Here is a 19,812-nt window from a genome sequence, read left to right on the forward strand (position 1 = left end):
GCTAATACGCTGGCACGAACGCTCACGTGAAAATCAGCGCGACCGTTTGACGTGGAAAATCGTCAAAGGGGAACGACAACTTTCCCCTGTGCTACATTAAAGCTACATTACTGCAGCTACGCGAACCGAGCTTTTTCCTCCTCTGCCGGTCTCGTTCACTCCAGGCTCTCTTGTTCTCTATCGCATCGAGCAAAGCCAAAGCTAGAGAGGAGAGCCGGAGAGGAGAGCCCGCCGTGTGAAACGCGTCGGAGAGAGAAGCGTTCGTCCGGCGGACGTACTAGAGAGAAGTCGGGTAAAAAGGAAAGAAAGGAGAACGCAACTCGCCTTCTTTCTTCGTGGCAAAGGCGGCCACTGCGCTTCGTCATCGATATATCCGTATTCTTCGGCTCGATCTAAGATTGTCTGCTGACCGAAGATTGAAAATTCAAGAAGATTGAAGTTGATTAAAGATTATCTACGGCAATGTGGGGGATGTCTTAATACATCGGATAACATCGCAGGTAGTTTCTACGCTCTAAGAACAGACCGAACTTTGTTTTCTTAGCATACATTCGTGATTTATGACTACTCCAGTATCAATATTAGCGTTCGTCAGATTCTACACGAAGTTAGTTATTATATTAGCAAAATGGGTATAACCCTGTCCGAGCTCGCGTTTTGCTTTCGAAATCCACCTGTCCATGGCTGTCGTACGTCAAAACATCAGGTTACAACGGATGACCGTGCAGCGAGACGATTTAGCTAAACGGGAGAAAGTTGGTGGCGTTCTCGGAGCCACCGGCTCGCTTCCTGAATCAATAATTCCTAAAGGGTACTTCCTCGTTTTCGTTCCATCGGATCCCGCTTATTTGTCCACACCCACTCGACCCAGAGAAAAAGAGAGAGAGAGAGAGAGAGAGCACGAGAAGAGCGACACCCGTCTGTTTGCTCCCCTTTTGCCACCGGCAAAGAAAGAAAGAAAACGAGACAGGAGGGCGTATCGTTTTCACCGACATTCGGTCGACGCTGTTCTTTTCGACCGCGAGGGGTGAAATTATGGCGGGTCGCGTGGAAAAAACGCGACACGAGAGTCCTCGATAGTCCTCGATGGGCGAGGGGGACTTTCTGCTGAATTGACCATTAGCGCGGTTATTAGGAGGGCCAAGGGGGGTCCGCGCACATGCATGTATATGTATTATATACATATATGTACGTGAGGAGGAGGAAGGCTTTAGAATCGTTAAAGCGCTTACGCTAGAAAGGCTGGCTCTCTTTCTCTCGCTCTCCGGCACACATGCGTGCAGGATAGTCGCTAAGTGGTCCATTCAGCGCTGCCTAACGGAATACATTACAGGAAGTAGCAGTTAAAAAACCTTTTTCCCCGGCAACCCCCACTGCCTGTGCGTCTTTGGACCCACGGGACGTAGAGTAATTCTTGCTCGTTAAGCCGAGTTATTATATCTTCCTAATCTGTATTACGATGGCACGCGTTTGGGCGGATACAGAGGTACGTTCGAGCACGAACAGAGAAACGGCGGTCAACGTAAACTGGGGGAAAACCTGGTGTTACATAGAGTCGAAAGTTGTTGGAAAGTTGTTACCTTGCGGAGCATCTCCTCGAGCGACTCCATGTCCAGGGCGGAGTTGTTGTTCTCCGTACGTACGGGTTGAACCATTTGTCACAGTTTGTCGTTGCAGTTGGCCGCTTTCTGATCGCACTGTTCACTCGCGCGTCACTAGTTCCTTTGGAGGAAACTCACTCTTGACCATCGACGTCCGACGCGAAGCAGAAACGAGCGGAACACGGAATATCGAAACCACGCCTCGTATCGAGCACGATCCAAACACGATTTCTATCGTTTGCTATTCAATGCCATTCGACGATCCATCTCCGATGATTTCTACTCGACGATCGAGAGAATCTCCTAACCTGGAGAAGATAACGACCGCCGCTAGGAATTCTAGAAAGCTTTCGAAAAGCCAGAAGAACAAAAGAATCGAACCGTGGTTCGCTAGAACTAATTCCTTTTACCACAAAGGAGCATTACATCTACCGTTCAAGGGGACCGTAATTTCTACTTAAAGTTTCCATCGTGCTTCCGATCTTGGAAGCTCGTCAAGAACCCCTTCGAGTCTTTAAAATGCTTCAACGACCGCTTTGAGCGTTCAAAAATTGTTCGTAACAGCCGAACGAACGAGACCGAGAAACTGGGAGAAGGATTGGTAAAAAGGAGGGAAGGAAAGAGGCGGGAAGAAGACGGTTTCAGGCGGTCTCCTATTTTAACCGGCATATAAATTACGAACGGTGAGTCGACCGAAGGAGACCGAAAAAGAGAAAGAGAGGGAAAGAAATCGTTCTTGTCTTTTTGGTGGTGCTTTCGAGCTTTTCGTCGTGGAAACATAGCAAAACAATGAGAGAAAAACTGGCCATGGGGGCAAACGACGAGCATCGCGAGAGCATCGCGCGACGACGTACGCGTCGAGGGTGTTGGCGCGCACGAATCGACTATTTTCGGGCGGAGGATATTTTTAAGCCCCGTTTGGAGCACGAACGACCGATTTCCAAGGAGAAAGAAGCTCGTTTCCCGCCCCCGTGCCTCACGTCGAATAAACCAAGAGGGGGACACGCAGTCGACGACCGTCACGGCCGATCGAGAAAGAAAACGCATCGGATGTGTGCCGTCTTCTTTGCCTCTTTGTATCGTCTTCTTCGTCTCTACTGGCCGGGAAACATCGCTCGCACCCAACTAATTAAGCCTGGCCATTGAAAAACGCGCCACAGAATTTTCTTGCCGTCTGTTTTTCGTCCGAATCTCCGCGAGTTAGGTTATTTTACCTCGTCGTGATTTCCTTCGAGTTACCGCGATTCTCTAACTATGTTTATTATCGCAAGAAACGTATCGATTCGTTCGTCGGAGCAACGAATGGGGAATTCTAATCTAACAATCTGACCACTATACGCGTATACTTGCTCCTTCGTACTACTACTACGCGCGTTTGATGACGACTATTAGAAACTCTTTTCCACAATTTCGCAATTTTTAGCTGACGTTGCACGTTCGAGCGGCTACTAGACACGTAAACTACACACGCTGACTCGAATCCGCAGCGAACGATCTTAAGAGCAACGTGTGATCTTAGTGACAATTTTATTGGCTCTACCTGGCAGATTAAAAGCGAGTCAGCGATCGAGAGACGTTAACCGCTTCTCGCTTGGAAATTCAAGCAAGGCGCGTTACCAACTCCGAGGAGACGAAACGCGAATCGAAAGGCAGTTATTTGGTCGTATTATCCGGCACGTTGGCTCTTCCCTACAGTTATACGAGTTTCAGGTAGTTTCGGGATTTTTACAGCAACGGATATCGCTTGGACAGGAGGGTGTTACGGCCTATCGGTAAAACGGTGTGCCTTGTCGCGTTTTCTCGAGAAGCACCACTAAAAAAAAAGAAAAGAAGAAAAGTTTCGTCGTAAAGCCGATTTAATAAAACTGCCACAACCTGACTCGCGTCACGGCCCCTTATTAATTCTCTCGAGTGGACGACCGACGAGCATTCGTTCGATTCTTCGAGCAACCGTGATACGAAGGTTTCGTTAATTACCACGGGAACGCGTCAACGAAGATGCCTTCGCCGGTTAATTTCCCGCGAGAGACGGTACCGCGACACGATCGATTCAATTTTTCAGAACGATAAGTCCGACCGGAACGGAAATCACTCGGATGATTCATTCGCCTTGATGTTCCATTTGCTCGACGACTTTTAATCATTTCGCACGAATGACAACAATTTACGATTGGAAAAGAAATTCTTGGCGGTTGGATGCCGCGTTCCCAGTGTTCGATGTTTGAGCAGCGCTCGTTAATTCGCGGACAGGCCCGAAGTACGGGTCAAAGCGGAGTTGCTCCTAGGGGCATTTAATTACCAAACACGCTAGCTCGACAGGGTGCTCCGCAAACACGTAAATACGCGGCCGTTCGTCGAGCTTTCGTTTATTTTCGAATGGAGACCGACGGGTTAATGTATTTCGCTACCTCCGCAAAGGGTGGAAATTTCGCGATGCGCCGCGAAACTGCTTCCTTTTGCTTCCCCTAATTGCGCCCTTTTGCAAACTTTCTCTTTCCGTTTGCTGTTTTCTCGGGTACAAAATCCTAGAAAATCGATATCGCTGTTTGCGAAACAGGCATCGATCCTGTAGAAAGGCGCGGAGATCGACTCGCGTTAGAAAGGTCAGCAGCCCGGACTTTTCACTCCATTAATCGCAAACAATCGACGGACCGGTCGGATCTCGTGGCGCTTCCGTCGATTCGTCGGTTACGAGAGCATGGTTCGTCGACGTATAATAAATGGATAGACACGGTGAAAGGCGCGTCAAAAACGATCGAGGCCGAGAGGTGATTTCGCTAAACCTATGTTTCTTTTTGTCGATTTATCGCGCGTTCCACGAGAGAGGAAGCAGACCCGCGTGCTTCGCTATTCTCTTTCCAACTTATGCCTCTTCTTCTCTCGAGTTTTTCCACGTGTCTCCGTCCGCCGAGCGATCGACCGATGTTCGTTCGAGCTCTCGACACGAACCAAGCCGACGCGTTTTATCTCGACTCTGTGATCAAAGCTTAATTGAAAAAGGGCCGAGCCCATCGCCACCCTACCGTCACCCCGCCACCAGCATCGCAGCCGAATGGAAACTGATACCGACCAAATACGATCGACAATGCAGCCTTTTACCTCTCTTTCGGCGCGTACAACTTCGGTATTCGCGAGCTACTCGGCTAAATCGACAGATTAAATGCCGTGGACAAAGAGCGAGAGAGAACGCAACGGGGAAATGGAGAATGGTTGTGCAACCGCCCAGCCACGTCCAAGGTAATTCTCAATGGCGACCGCGTAATTCCGATATTATCCGCGATTAAACGTCGCCTGTCTTCATTTTTCGTGTATCTCGATGGACCCGGGTCTTTGTCTATTTCTGCTATGTGCTCCGATCGTTCTATCCATTAACTCTGCAACTCCCTATATTCCACCGATTCTATCGAAACGTACGATTTATCGGAGGTAACCAGATAATAGCGCATTGGTTCTTTCATGGACGTTTAAATCGCTGTACCCTTTATTACCGATTTAAAAAGCTCGTACAAACGAATCGATAGAGCGCAACACCTGTCGTGATACAGAAAAGGAATAAAGGTTCATCCGGGCGCGAAATGCATTCCAAAGGACAGCGATGACAAAAGGGGCTGATGCTCGGTTGCACCCGTTCACGGATCCACGGGCCAGGGTCCTCGAAAGAGACGTTGGCTCAGCACACGATCGCTCAAGCACCCTGCTAATTGGCTAGGAACTTGAGCCGAGACCGATTAATTACCAGCGCGAAAAGATCCCTTGATTTTTCTCGCTCGGCCGTGAGCCGTTTACCTGCTAATTAGTATCGTCGGCTACGAGGGCCGCTAATTATCTTAGCGGTTGCCGGCGCGACGCGTGTCACAGTCGTCGAGAGAGCGGATTCGAATACTCGTGTCGATCGACCCTTTCAGCCTGGAGAACCTGTCGACCGTTTGCCACCTGCCATTCGATCGCGTTTCATGGTGTTCGATGACACTCGACTACGATTTGTTCCATCGAGAACGACAAAAAGCCTGCTTGAAAAAGTTAACGCAGTCCGTGTAAAAAGGAGAAAGGAAGTTAAACGTACAAAGGATCCGAAAACGAAAAAAAGCTATATGGCTGTTCGCTATCAAGCTCTCGACTTGGCGGAACAAAACTCGTTCGACGTCATAAACGAAAAGTGCAAAGACACTCGACAGAGATCGAGACTTTATCATCCCTTTTTCCCAAACTACATCGATACGAGACAAAACCGATACTTCCTCGATTCCACGTTACCCTCCGTAATGGATCCTTCCATAAAAACACGTAACTCTATAAACAGGTTTTCCGGAGCAGCCCTCGTGAAGCTGGCTGTTCAGCGGTAACGGCGAAATATTCTCGAGACGCGAATAATTCATCGAATCGCGGGTAACGTCCCGTATCGTCAGCGAACGGATGAATAAACGATAGGGAAAAATGGTGCTCGATACAGAGCGGATGTCGTGCCGTAGCGTCCGCGCGAATCGTAGGTTCGCGTCGCGTCGCGTCGACGTGTCGATTCGCTCGTTATTAAGCCGGTCGCGTGCGCGCTCTCTTCTGGTTTTCGCGCCTCGAACACAACGCGAATCCCCACGCGTCGTTATCGTAACTTCATTAACCATGCGTTAACGAAACCAGTTTAATTATGCCGGCGGGCTCGCGGCGGTCGGACAGCGATTTTTTTAATTAAAAACCGCGTCATCGATCGACCGACGCGAGCTCTCGTCGTCGGTGTGCAAGGGCGGAGAAAAACGAGGACGAAGGTGAACGCGTGTGTGCGCGCACGGTAATAACGAGAGAATCGCGGCGACAATTAATTATCCTTACCGGTGGTGTCTTACGATCGTCATTTCACGGGCCGATTAAGCCGCGCCAGCGAATAAAAGCGAATTAAACCGCCGCACTTTCCTCGATAACGGCCTACCGAACGACTCGCAGTCGAATGTCTTCTATCGACCGATATCCGCCTCCTTTCCTTTTACAAATTCCACTGAACGTTCGATTAATCGACGCAGGATATGAGTTCACCCTCGATATCCGACTCGTAAAGCAGGTACTTGGAAATCCTTTCACCGATAATCGAGTTCCGAGCAGTCCATCGGAGTCATCCTACGGTTGGTCCCAGAACGGTCGACGATCGTCGGACAGTTTTTGCTCGTCTAAATCCGCCACCTTCTCTACTTGGAATGCGTTGTCGGATGTCGTCAGCTCGTGTCACTGTGTATCGAGGGAGAGGGGCGAAGAACGTGACGCGTCGCGGCAAGGCCGGCCGGAAATGTCCATCGCGAGTCACGGAAGCGTCAGCGTGCCACGGAAGCGTCAACGTACCAGAAGAGGAATCGAACAGAGAGGGTCGGAAATAGAGTGGGGATGATCGCGTGTCTCGCAAAACGATGATCGATCGAACGACAACGAGAGCGTGCTGCTCCGGTCGCGGTTCACGGGCCACTGAGAGGGAACTTGTGTTCTAGCGTCCAAGTTGTGCTCCGAGCCACCGAAGAGACAGAGGGAGCGACAGAGAGGAAGAGAGCGTGCCGTACGTCACATGCGCGTTGTAACCCCAAACAAAAATGCCGGCTATCCTCGTTCCACCTGGCCGAACCCGGTGTCTGCCGTGTTCTCTGCCTCGCTACTCCTCCACCGTGAACAACAATAACAACAGCACGCGCGCCGCACGGGGATGCGGCGGATCACTGCAGAATACGGAATCGGGAGTTCTGCCAAACTGTGCCCGCAACCTCTCCTGCCCTCCTACACGCTGCCGCGTCGCCTTCCCTTCTTTCCTCTTTCTCTCTTGTATCGCGCTGACAGCCGCTCGTAATCACCTTTTTCACGCGACTGCGGCAACTCTTGCTTCGCCCACTGTGCACGAGCTTATCTCCCACTTTCGCTGCTTCGGCAAGGGGTTACGTAACGGATAGGTTAACCGAGTATCGGGATCGTTGGGAAGGTGGGACGGTGACATAGGATCTGGATGCTCGATTGCGCAATACGTGTGTGCGAGCTTTTTCGCGATAAGGACCAGATCCTTTCGAATAGGTAGATTCCAACAGAGTTCGACAAAGACTGTTTGACACAGTCCAACTTGGGGTAGGTCGGTCCGCGTGAATCTACCGTGGTCAACAGATAGTTGGAACGTAGATCTATTTACCTTGACCGAAATAGTAGTTGCGGAGGGAAATTGAAAAATGGTCGATAGATGTAACCTGTAGACGCGAAATACGTGTCCGGAGACTCGGCGCCTTGCATCCAAATCGGAAGTCGCGCTTTCAAGGTGGATTTCTATTTAACCGAGCATCGATCGACCGATCTAGATACGATGCTGATAAACAGATATGCGAACAGCTACCTTGCACAGCCAGTTCCAAAATGTGTCGCTTATTCGGCATTGGGACTCACCTGCAACAAAGAGAAAGCAAATTTCTACGTTAGCGCGTGGATTCGTTGGAAGGTTGAAAAACGCACTTGAAAAAGTCCCCTCGCTTTCGACGAAATCTCGTCTCCCCTTTAAAACGCTCAGGGAGAACCGCGCGTCGAACGATGTATCGTTGGCGCCGTATCACGTAACGTTATTGTTCTGACGCGCGTCACCGCAAGAAACCGATAGCGGAAGCGAACACGAGTACCGAGACGCGTTTGATATTCGGCGCGCGGGTTAGACAGCACGGAAACGTGGCCAGGATGCGAGCAACCAGCTGGAAGCCGGGATATCTCGGCTCTTGGTCATCCGCGTGTCACCACGGACGACTCGTAGTGACGTCGTTTTACGGTTGACATCGACGACCGTCAGTGACGGGACGCATATAACCAGGTTTACGCGCGACCAGCACGACTCGTTGCACTTCCCGCTTCGCGCCGTAATTGCCTGGAATTCGAGCAACGCTATTTCTGATCCGAAATTTCCTTCTTTCTGCTTTACAAGATTTAATCGTTACACAACGGTGGATCCAACGATGATGATCTTTTGGAAATTACCTCGAGGGGAGAAGACCGTGCTCGGGAGAAAGGTAAATTGATTTTAAGCGGTTCGAGCGTGGGTGGGTTTGATGGTTTTGGCAAGTTTTTATTTGCCGTGCTGGGGTGAGGTTTAGAGGCTCGTGAAACTGTAGAAACTACCAGCCGGGTTTTAATTGCGCAATTTGGAATGTTTTTATGGGTGCTTGAGGGGTGTTTGGGTGGAATTCGACTGAACGAGAAGATGGGTGCTAATTAATTACGAAGAGAGTTTTAAAACGCGTCGAACGAATGAAGTTTCGAGCAAGTATACCGTCGAATAAACGATTCAACGAGGCTCGAAAACTTCTTTAACCGTTTTTGTATTTTCCGAACGACTCTTAGGAAGCGCGATAGAGATACATACAAGGGGAGAGGGAACGAGAGAGTTTAATCCCTCGAAGAGGATTCATTGTCTGTCAGTCGATCGGCTCTGCAGACGCTTGGAAACTTTCTTTCGAGTCTCTTGTTCTCGATGATCGTTCGATCACGGTCCCTAGTACACAACGAAGAAACACGGCTCGTTTAGATTTCCAAACGCGTCCGGAGATCCAAGAATAAGACGTGTCGGTTGGCTCGGCTTAACAGGATAACCGATTTAATTTCCCTCGACCTCAGCTGAACGAATGAAATATGTGCGAATCTCTTAATCGCGGAAAGGTTTAACGAGATCCGTAGACGTCGTAAATTCTCCCTTATTTCCAAATTAACCGGGCAGGCACGAGTATGCTTTTATTTGCGCGAGATGAACGCGCGTCCACGTTCAAACTGACCGCCGACAATATTTTCTGTCTACTGGCGTGGCCGCGTCTTGCCAGGCCGAGGCACGCAGCAACTGGGCCGGAAGTGGCTATTACGCGCGAGGAAAATTAAGTCCCGCGCATAATCGAGCTGCAGCTCGACGAATCTATCGTGCTTCTCGCCTTCTCTGTTCGTAGCGCGTTAATTTCCGATTGGATACGGTGAATAGATGTTCGATCTTTTGGATCGCTGAACCGAAACTGTAATTCGTAACCCTTCGCTCGCAGGACGGCGTATCCATCGATCGATCTGCACGGGTTCCTCTGTTTTAATCCTGGTGTAGAAACAACAGAGCTGCGTTGTTCAGCCATGACAGATAGAACGATGTAAACAAAGAAACGTGTAAACAACCAGATAAATAAAAACGCAAGCAAACGAAAATGTAAATAAATAAAAATGTCAACGAACAAACAGGAGGAAGAATAAACATTTTAGAATAAATTGTTGCGAGATGCTCGTCCAAGCACGAAACGTAGAAATTACAGGAACAGAAGAGAACGAACGCCAGAATTGTAGGGAACCAATCATTCGCGTTCCTGAGCACTGTTCCATCAATTTCTTCCTAATCCTAAGATCTCGAACGGTTGTCGTGCACAGAAACGTCCATCATACCAGAGAATCACAACATAATACACTTTCTTCCGCTTTAACAGAGACGAGGATCTCGATCCTTGTCTCTTTCAGACCAACTTCTACCGCCCACGTGTTCCATGCGATCTCCGAAAGCGCGCTTCGAGTGCCTGGAAAGATGATTAATCGATCCGATCGGTTAATTAACCGATGCGGTTTCATTAGAGGGGCTACCGGTGACCGACGGCTATGCCGGGAATTTTCGCGAAATTCTCCACCGACTCCAGAGCGCAGTTCGTGCTATGAATTTTGAGAGGCGATCCGGCCGCGCCCACGCGTCGTCCCGCATCAACGACGAGCGTTTTTTTCAATTACTCGACCGCCCAGGCGACCGGCGACGTCGTAATTATCGCCAACAACTTTGCAACTGGGTCAGGACCGTAGCTTAATCGCGGATCAACGACGTTCTCCTTGCGTGGCTAGTCGCGAGCGAAAGAATTTCTGCGTTGGACGACGGAGAATTCCATCGAGCCAGCCACGTTACCATTCCGACCAGCTCTCCAGAGCTGCGCGTTCTTAGGTCACCTTTATCGAACGATTTTCATCTCTTATCATCAGCGCGAGAGACAAAGGAAACTTTCGTCTGGAATCTAACGCTAATGGACGTTTTCCCCAAGTTATCAACGTCATTCGGCAGTCGAGTGCTCTTCAACAAGGCGGGGGAGGGGAGCAAGAAACGACGAGGCAAAAGAGGAAGCTGCGTATTTTCCCGTAGGCCACTGCTAATAGACTCATCAGCTAGGCTACTTAGCGGAACCCAGGGTCGGGAAGAGACTCGTGGTTGCGGTAGACGATCTATATCGAGTGATCGATACACACCGTGCAACTCGTGTAATAGCGAAAATCGATGAATTCGTGCCGGCAATAGCGTCGACCGCCAACAACAGCTTAAAAGGAGACCCTGTAATGCCTTTGAACGAACCTTCCTGCCATTTTTTACACCGCCGTGTCTCCGAAAGTTTTTCACGGCGGTGGTGCAGAAATGGAAGCTGAATAGAACGACAAAAGACGACCGGGACCAATAAATTTCGATTCATCGGCGCGGCATTCGAAGTTCGGCAGCGTCTAAGGCACGCAAATAGAGGCTAAATCGTTTTCACCGGAGCTTCGAAAGGAGAGGAAGCCTGGTAGCGCCCTTTTAAAGTCGACGTAAGTGGATTTTCGGCCAAAATCAGCGATAAACTTGTCGACGTCCCCGCCCCTTCCCAGCCGGCTCACGAACAAAATCAATATTTAATTCTGCCAACTTTTCCCGCTGCCTGATAACCGGATGAACGAAGAATGGAGCGGTAAACAGGAAGGAAGGAAGAAAAGAAAGAACGAGGTTGTGGAAAACGGAAGGAGAAAGAGGGGCCGCTCGGTGGGCAAGCGGAAGTTCGATAAGACGTACCGAAAACCGCCAACCAGGAATCTATCGTCTTACGATTGTACGTTCACGGGTGAATTTTTTCTCCAAACGTTCTTCTTACTTTCATTTTTTATTTTCTTTTATCTTTTATTTTTAGAAAGCATGCTACATCGAAAACATATTTGCGCGAGGTGTATCGATTTAACTTTTGCGAGATTAAATATTGCATTTTGGCAAGAACTTGCCAGTGCGATTAAAACAACGTGGAAACTTTGGTGGAACAACGGGAGACTGATATAATTAGCAGCGCGCCAATAACCTTTGCACCGGCACCGTTGAACGTTTAACGCGCGACGTGGAACGAGGCAGAGCGTGATTTCAAAATCTCACGGCATAATTATCGGAATGTAAATGCTGCATAATGTAGTTCCATTTAGTTCGATAATTGGTAAATGCACGGAGGCGAGGCGCACCGGTCGCGGCGGCTTTAATTAAATTTTCGCCTAGCCTCGGCAGACCGACCAAGTGCTGAAAACGATACGCTTCCGACACCGTAAAAAATGTCCGGTCACGTTGTTCCTCTTTATCCTTCACGGATCCAATTTTATTCTTCCTTGAACAAATACCAATTTCCAGACTTTCGAAAATGAGAAACCAGCTACACTTACGCTCGTTTTAGGACCGCTTTTATACTTCCAACGATACGAACTCTATCAACATCAGGGATCATAGCGTTCTTGTAATTATCACAATTTCAATAAAAATAAATTGCCAGTCAGAACGAGGCCACGTACTTCCATTTAGATCTCAGGAAACATTTCACGAAGAATCTTGTGGCCTCGCGAGAAACGTGTCCGAAAGCAGCCATAAATTGTCAGGGAAGAAGAACGATATATCTAGTCGAAACTGCGGCGAGGGTTCGGAGCTAACCCTACGCACGGTCAAACAAGTCCCAGGAACCGATAGGCGTGCGCGTGATGAAATTTAATAACGCTCCCGTGTCCGTCTTACAAACGAGCCCGATTAATTCCTCGGATAAGGCTAATCATCGCGGCGATCGTAGCGAGCAGAACGTTCGCGTCTAGCGCGAGGCTCGGTTACCCCGCATCCCTGTAAACGCAAATCTAACGAGTCGAATCGGAAGGGGAGATGAGAAAGAGAGACGGTCGATAAGGAGTGCAGATAAGCTTCGAACGCGGCGGCGATTTTTTCCCAGGCAACAGCAGATAAGCCGGATATTCCGGGGGCCTCGAGTTTCCCCCCACGAAGGGTGCGCGGACGTTGTCGTGGAAAATTCGGTCGCGAAACACAGCCCGTAAATTGGCCGTTTGTCAGTGCGTCTATGGTCGACACACCTATGTAAGGGTCTATGGGCCTGTGTAGTCGGGAAAATAGTTTGCTGTCTGCGTATAGGCCAACCAATGATGCAACGATAAATCATCGGCCGCTGTACGACCAGTAGTATACGTGCCGTCATTGATTTCCCTCCGCCGACACGCGCACCGGTTGCGTCTCGCGATTTATCGCGACCGTTATTGTTCTGTCAGCTCGTGATCACTGAATTCTCCGGAAATTCGTGTTAGGATAAATACGCAAAGTTGATAGGGCATTATTAGAACTAAAGGATTTCGAGGAATTCGAGGTATTTAAAGCCGAGTGGATTTCAAGCGAGTACGAGCGTACTCGGAACGGACTGACTCATTGGCTGATTGATCGAAATCAGCCAGATTACGCGGGCTAATGGTTTAAGCATCCCTCGAGCCGTTTCTGCACTAATGTAGTGCTCTGCAATACCAAGTTACGACGTCGTTGCTCGATCAACTAATTTTCATGGCGGAGACTCGGCCAGTCTCGCGTTTACGTACGAACAATCTTCGGTCTAATACGTTGGCTTAAAGTCTCGCAGTATTTCCAAATACCGCGACCTATCCTCTGGAAACGTAGAAATTGTTGAATCTGTAGTTAATAACGAGAAACCTAAATATTTCGAATACTTGTCGAAAAATGTCACCAAAATCATGGTCAATGAGCTTTTAATTACGCAAAGTGAATTTCGCTACGATCGGTCTGAGTAGGTTGTTAGACGGTCTCATCGAGTACGTCCTTCTGCTTGTAATCTCCGCGAGAGGTCTGAACAGGTATAACGAGGAACCAGCGAGGAGTACGGCGAAATCGATAGAATTAATGACTCCGCGGCTATATAACCGGGTAATATTATCCCTCGCATGGTCGGGCTGTGCGCGGGATCGCGCGTTTCCACGGGCTTGTTATTCCCGCCCGACTTCCGCTCGATCGATCCTCCTTGACGATTCCTCGAGAGTCTCGCGCCCGTTCACCCCTTTCGTCGCGAAAAACCTACCTCTATAGGCGTCTCTAGACGCTGCATGTCCGCAAAAACCTATCCCGATGGCTCTGTTTTCGTTCCGGGATCGTTGGGAATTGCCGTGAAAGATTAATCGAGTTCTCCAAGACGAAACGCGTAGCGTAAAGCTTCCTGCGATGTTTTGTCTACCGTATCAGCCAGCCAGCTAGCTACCTAACAAGCCTTTAAGTGAACGATCGTTTCAACTTTCGACGTTATTTGGAAACGGACGAGTCTGCTCAAAGAGATCGACGATCGAGTCTGCTCAAAGAGATCGACGATCGAGTATATACAGCAGATTATAGAAGAAAAGATGGACGCGTTTCATCATGGAAGGGAAAAGCCTGTGTTTCATTGAGGATCCGATGGGAAACTCATCGAGTGGCGGACTAATCAGTCTCGTATCTTGGAAGAATTCTTCTAAAGGATCGGTGATTAGCGTTGAAACTCGCGGTGATGCTATCGTTATGATGAAAATCTTCCAACGCATCAATCTCCGAACGCGAGAAACGAGAAAAAGAAGGAAAGGGAGGAAGAGAAAGATGGAGATAAAAAGAAGGAAAGCGCCGACAAAAACTCGACCGCCATCGGAGATGAGAGACGGTGTAATCAACGCGTTACATTCGACAGCGATTCGAAAACGCGACTAGACAGGGAAGAATACAGCTCGGTAATTTATATTTCTAGTGCGCGGATGTGGCGCACAGGGCCACGAATGGAACAAACAAAAGCGACGTGTAAATAACGAGAACGCTGATGCTTTCCCAGCCACCGGATGATCGTCATTGTTTCAGCTACAGGTACTTCTCGTTGTTCGCGAGATGGCCGACGAGAGTAGGGGGTGTGGGGCCACTCCCATTTACCCGTTTTCGTTCGCTCACGATTCCTCGATTACAATGCCTCGCGAGCTTCCCAGCAGCATTAACGGAACACTGCAGCCGTGTGCGTTTTATTGCGGTTCGCATTAACAATTTAACGTGCAGGAATTGAAGCTGCCATATGGAAAGCGTTCACCATCCTAAGTGAATAATTGGAACGCAAATGGTCTGATCGCTGTCGGCTTCTTCTACATTTACGGAGCGATGCAAGAGTACGGTACCAACCTGTTTATACGAATTTGTCAAGGTACAAATAGTTCTCTATAAACATAGAGAACCTCGATTAACTGGCTTGATCGGGTGACAAACAATCAAGATAAATCGAAGTTCAATGGATAATCACGGGATCAGGGAAAATAAGCGAGACTGTATTTTCTATGCTACAATAACCTTGATATTTCTGGACATGCATTCTCTTTTATGATATAATCTTCTTTTTTCATTTATGATTGCAAGGAAGAAAAATATTTGGTCGATCGGGTTACTGGACAGGGATTCGAACTTGGGTCTTCAGCTGGTCAGGAAGATGCTTCCTCGATTAAGTTACCCAGGCTGTCGGCTAATACTTTCATCCTAAATTCTTAGATTGTTCATTGAACGGCTGCTTACGTGATATAATTATTTAGAATTAAATAATATATATTTTCAATTTTGCATTTACAGGTGCTTCGTTACGTCAATTTCTTACTATCGTTAAACTCTCTGTTAAATTGCTCTGCTAAAGAGCAAAATCGAAGCTCCTTCTTTACGACAAAGTTCATCTTCTACAAGTCCATCATCGGGATCATTTTACATAGCAGCGATCATATTTGCATCGGTGATGTGTGAATTATTAGCCACTTTCTTATCTTAACTCACAACTAATAATTTTTGTAGATTAATCTCTCCTCTTTACATCTCCAATGGTAGATTCACCTGCACCGAAGTAAAAAGTCATCGATTTCAGTGACTCAACCGAATCTATTGTTGCAATATATAATATAATATGACAGTAATAATAACTATCGGTACTCAAATGGTACAGTGCAACTAAACGACAGAATTTGTTATATACGTAAGACACGTACATGCGAGCGCTTGTTACTGGTAACCAGAAAACTCCGGATAATCCTGATAATAGACATCCCGGTTGATTGAGATGTCGAATAATCGCGATCCTGCTGCAATTGGAATTCATATTATAGAAGTTCACACTCCGATTGGTAGATTCAACCGCCGGTAGTTCGTTTAGTCAACCACTAACTAAAATCTCGTTCAAATAAATGAGGTTCTATTGCGAAGTGCATTTGCATACGTAACTCCAAAAATAAACAATTATTAATAGAAGATGAATAAATTTCGCTGGTTGTCTTGTACGAATATTTATGGGAATTTCAAATTTTAGTCTCCATTGTTTCCATCGAGAATGAGAATTTCCATTGTTTTCCCACCACTCTGTATAAAAGTTTCTCCCGAAGAATATCAGTGACTGCTACTTGGCACCCGAGAGGAGAGCGACATTGCCACGATCGTATTCAGATGGACGATTTGCACCGCGCTATCCAATATTTAGACGAGGACGCATGTGGCAGTCACGTCGATTCGTCTTTCATCCCCGAAGAACTCGCGATCACCGACTCGCAGAGGGCTCGAAGGAGCTGCCCTAATAAAAACTGCATCGTAGCATGTCGCGTTACACTATTTACCAGCGGAATCTCGAGGATCGTGGCCGTGTATCGCGTGTAAACGACGCCGGCTCGAAATCCGCGGTTACGTCGGCATCGCGCTGGAAACTCTGTTCCTTGCTCCTCGGGGAATTCCCGGCGTCTGCTTAGCGCCCGGCCCATCCCCGGGATTCCCGGCTCCCAATGACACGCCATTCGTGTCAGTACTAATCCGGACTAAGGAGGTTGAATGTAGGATTGTGGCCATTAATTCGAGCCACCCCTCGTGGCGAGCAGCCCGGCCACCGCAAACAATTCCGTCGCCACCCCTCGCCGAGGTTATCGGCGTCGTCCCGCTTCGCTCTCGTCGCTCGAGGATCATCGAACGCGTTGCGTGATCGAGGATCATAAGTGACGGAATTGACACCCCAAAGATCGTGCTTACGAGCGCTTTGTTTTTAAAGGGAGAAGCTTTTCAAGAGCACGATACACTTGTTCGAAAGGGTAAACCGTACCTTCGCCAAGGGTTGATCCTCGAACCGGTGAAATATCCACCACAGTTAACCGTTTCTGCACTTTGAAACTGATACAGGATTCACGAGGTTGCTCGCGGAAGATGCTTCCAGCACTGAGATCCCGATCGAGATGCTGTGAGATTAGCTTTGTTGCCTGTTTACTGCCCACGTCTAAAAATACAACGATCGATACGGAGCATTAAGCGGTCGGGGGTCAAGGATGAGGGACGCGTGACAGGGTTGGTTCCGCGTTGAATTCTATTCCTGTTGCAGACGCCATTCGCCACGGGACTCGGTTAAGCTCGTCGATGATCCCGTTCGTCTTAATCCGAAGCATCGTGTCAGAGGGTTGAAGAGAACGTGACGGTGTAACCGAACGAGCGAGCGTGAAAAATCCGCGAGGAATCCGCCCGGACGAACGAAGGCTTATCCGATCGCGGAAGAACCAGCAGCAGGAGACATCGAGAGGGGATCGTGCCGGGCGATGATGAATTACCGGAGGAACCATCCATCATTGTCATAAACAGCGCGAAGATCGCCGTTTCGGGGAGCAACCCCGAGCTGCAGGCGGCCCCTTGCTAAGATAATTACCGGCACCTTCCAATAATAACCTCAGAACGCCGGTGCTGTCAGTCTGTTAAGTATTATCGCCCGATTCCGCCGGGCTGCAGCTTCATTCGCCGAAATGTAACGACCATGTGTACAAGCGGCGAAAAAAGTGTGGCTTACATGGCGCCTTCTGTGACATGTTTTGGTGAATTTTCAGGCAGTATCATCTATCTCAAGAATACGTTTGAATAACAACCGAGAGAAAAGCAACGTAATCTTCAGTTCTGCGAAAAAAGATCATCAAGGACACTAGGATGATTCTACGATTCTAGACTCTACGATGTTTTTACGAAGTTTTTCTACCAATAGAACTTCAGCTGTTTCTCTCTTCGCAGTCATTGGAATCGCGCGAGAGCTTTCGCAAAAATTAATACAACGTTTTAATAACAAAAGTTTGGTAATTGTAAAAATAAAAGTTGGAATAGCGTTAAATTCTTGACGATATGTATTTCTTTGGCGCAACACGGCGCCGCGAACGGTAATTCTACGACTGTGAACATTTATTCCCCATAAGATGCTACATAAACGCAACGCACGTGAGCATAGGACACGAGCGATATTTCAGCGACGCTTTCCACGAGCCAGGTAGCCGGATCGCTGGCGGAACCGCAGCGGATGCAACGAGCGCTGACAATATACCTATAAAACCGTCGTCGTGGTCGCGATCTTCGTTATTCTGGCGCTATTTTCGACGGCGTTTCCGGCGACGTCGTCGGTGAATCAGCGGCCAGACGAGTGGAAACCCGCGCGTACGGTGAAACGCAGCGAACGGAGGACAGGGAAAGGGAAGTGTACTCGGCGTGGGTGTGCTTTTATTATCGTGTCATCCTGTAAGTGCAGCCGGTCCTCTCTCGTCGTTTCGTATCTCGTCGTCGTGCTCTGGCCTCGTTCGCTTTTTTTCTTTCCATTCTCCACGTCCAAGAGCCTCGCTGTGCGCACGCGATAAGCGGTTTGTTTGCATTGACCGTCCACCTCGATCGCTCATCGTTCAATCGCCGCGATTTCCAACGACGCAACGGATGTCACGATGCTTGCTGTCGATCGACCGTGACGACGTCTATGAAAGGACGGACGAGGGAATCGCTGACGAAGCTTTCACGTGGCTGACGAATACTTTTAACCCTTTACCTGACGATTTAATTCCTAACTCGCGTGTAATATAGTCGACAAAGTCTTTTGCGCTCTACAATGTTTATTTATAGGCTACCAATTTGAAATAGTGCGTTAAAAAAATTCATCGATCGATTTCCTGAGAGGTTCGATCCGCTTCAGGTATGTTGGAAAATACACAGGTTCGCGGTCTCCACGTTGGAATAATTCAAAGAAATGGATGTTTATTAAATAGAAAAAGATACGGATTCTCGTTTGCATACTAATAAACGACGGAATGTGTCGTTAATTTTCCATCGTTCTCCATCGTCCGACAATCACATACCTCGGAATCGCATGGTATTTTATGGCAGGTCCTAATGAGGTTTTCCTCACGACCGAGATGAGTAAGTCGCGGTAGTGATGCGGCAAGTTTTTAATTAACACGTTGATGTACTCGTCACCGAGTATTCCAGGGAACAACGGGTTCGGGCTCGTAATTTCGGTCGCGTCAACGTTACGTCGTAAAAGTTGGTTCCCCGGACAGGCTCGTGTCGTCCGTAACGGGGCGAATAATTCCGGGTAGAAGCAACGGGAAAAGAAGCCGTCAGCTTTACGATGTAACAACACCGAGAACACCGCTACGTGTTGATTAAAGTTACCATCGTTGCTTATTCGACGTACCGCTAAAAACGCCTCTGCTATCTCTGCACCACGCGCCAAACGATCGTTTTAACGACAGTTGTAAAATATGCCGGTGCATGAAACTTTCCACTTTCCTCGTAGATCTTGCAACGATTCGACAGAGGACTAAAATTCGATCGATCGAAGTTCGAGATACTGCAGGTAGGATATGATTACAAAATTCGAATCAACTTGACAAGCGGATACTTTAATTGCCCGTCGTCGAGAGCAACTGGAACATCCACCGTGTCAGAAACGAATCGTACGTGAATAAGTTTTAAGTTTAATTGGCCGTGCTCGAGAATAGCGTCTGTTACGCAATCGCACGCATCCTGGCTTCTCCCATGGGGAACGAGCAAAAAATCCCAGGGAAGACCCCCGAAACGAGGAGTGAAATACGGGTGTTGCGAGACCGCGACGGATATCGATGCGACAATTTCCATGGAGAGTTGTTCCCCGTGAAAAGTGAAGACGGACGAGAGGGAAGAAAAGCGAAAGTAGAGAAAAACGAGCGTACAGAGTGAGGCAGAGAGCGTGCAGGAGGAGGTAAAAGGAGGATCGAGAGGGAGAGCCGCGTTCGAAGAGACGGCCGGTAGTTTAATTTATAAATAGCGCTGCCGGGAACGGACGCTAGCAGTTAATAAGCCCCTGCTTTGAACTTG

At 48.4% G+C, this 19,812-nt stretch overlaps 1 protein-coding gene and 1 long non-coding RNA gene across 11 annotated transcripts in view; one reads left to right on the plus strand and one right to left on the minus strand.

Annotated features, from left to right (window-relative positions):
- LOC100644687 (uncharacterized protein CG43867) overlaps positions 1-19,812 on the minus strand; it is a 98,871-nt gene that overhangs the window by 34,792 nt on the left and 44,267 nt on the right. Inside the window, exons 1-2 of one of the 10 annotated variants that reach the window (XM_048409214.1) lie at positions 6,426-7,358; positions 1,581-1,722 (exon numbers count right to left, since the gene is read on the minus strand). The exons of 7 other annotated variants lie outside the window; for them this stretch is intronic. In XM_048409214.1, coding sequence (XP_048265171.1) covers positions 1,581-1,655 — 75 coding nt within the window. In that variant the 5' untranslated portion in view covers positions 1,656-1,722; positions 6,426-7,358. Of the gene's footprint in view, positions 1-1,580; positions 1,902-6,425; positions 7,359-16,768; positions 16,870-19,812 lie in introns of those variants that run through there. 2 more of the 10 variants (XM_048409215.1, XM_012312593.3) reach the window with 2 other exon arrangements.
- LOC125385772 lies at positions 16,955-17,809 on the plus strand. The gene is made up of 2 exons (XR_007225392.1): positions 16,955-17,404; positions 17,535-17,809. It is a non-coding gene; the product is annotated as an uncharacterized LOC125385772 (long non-coding RNA).

This window comes from Bombus terrestris, chromosome 10 (genome assembly GCF_910591885.1).
Source record: "Bombus terrestris chromosome 10, iyBomTerr1.2, whole genome shotgun sequence".
NCBI classification, from domain to species: Eukaryota; Metazoa; Arthropoda; class Insecta; order Hymenoptera; family Apidae; genus Bombus; species Bombus terrestris.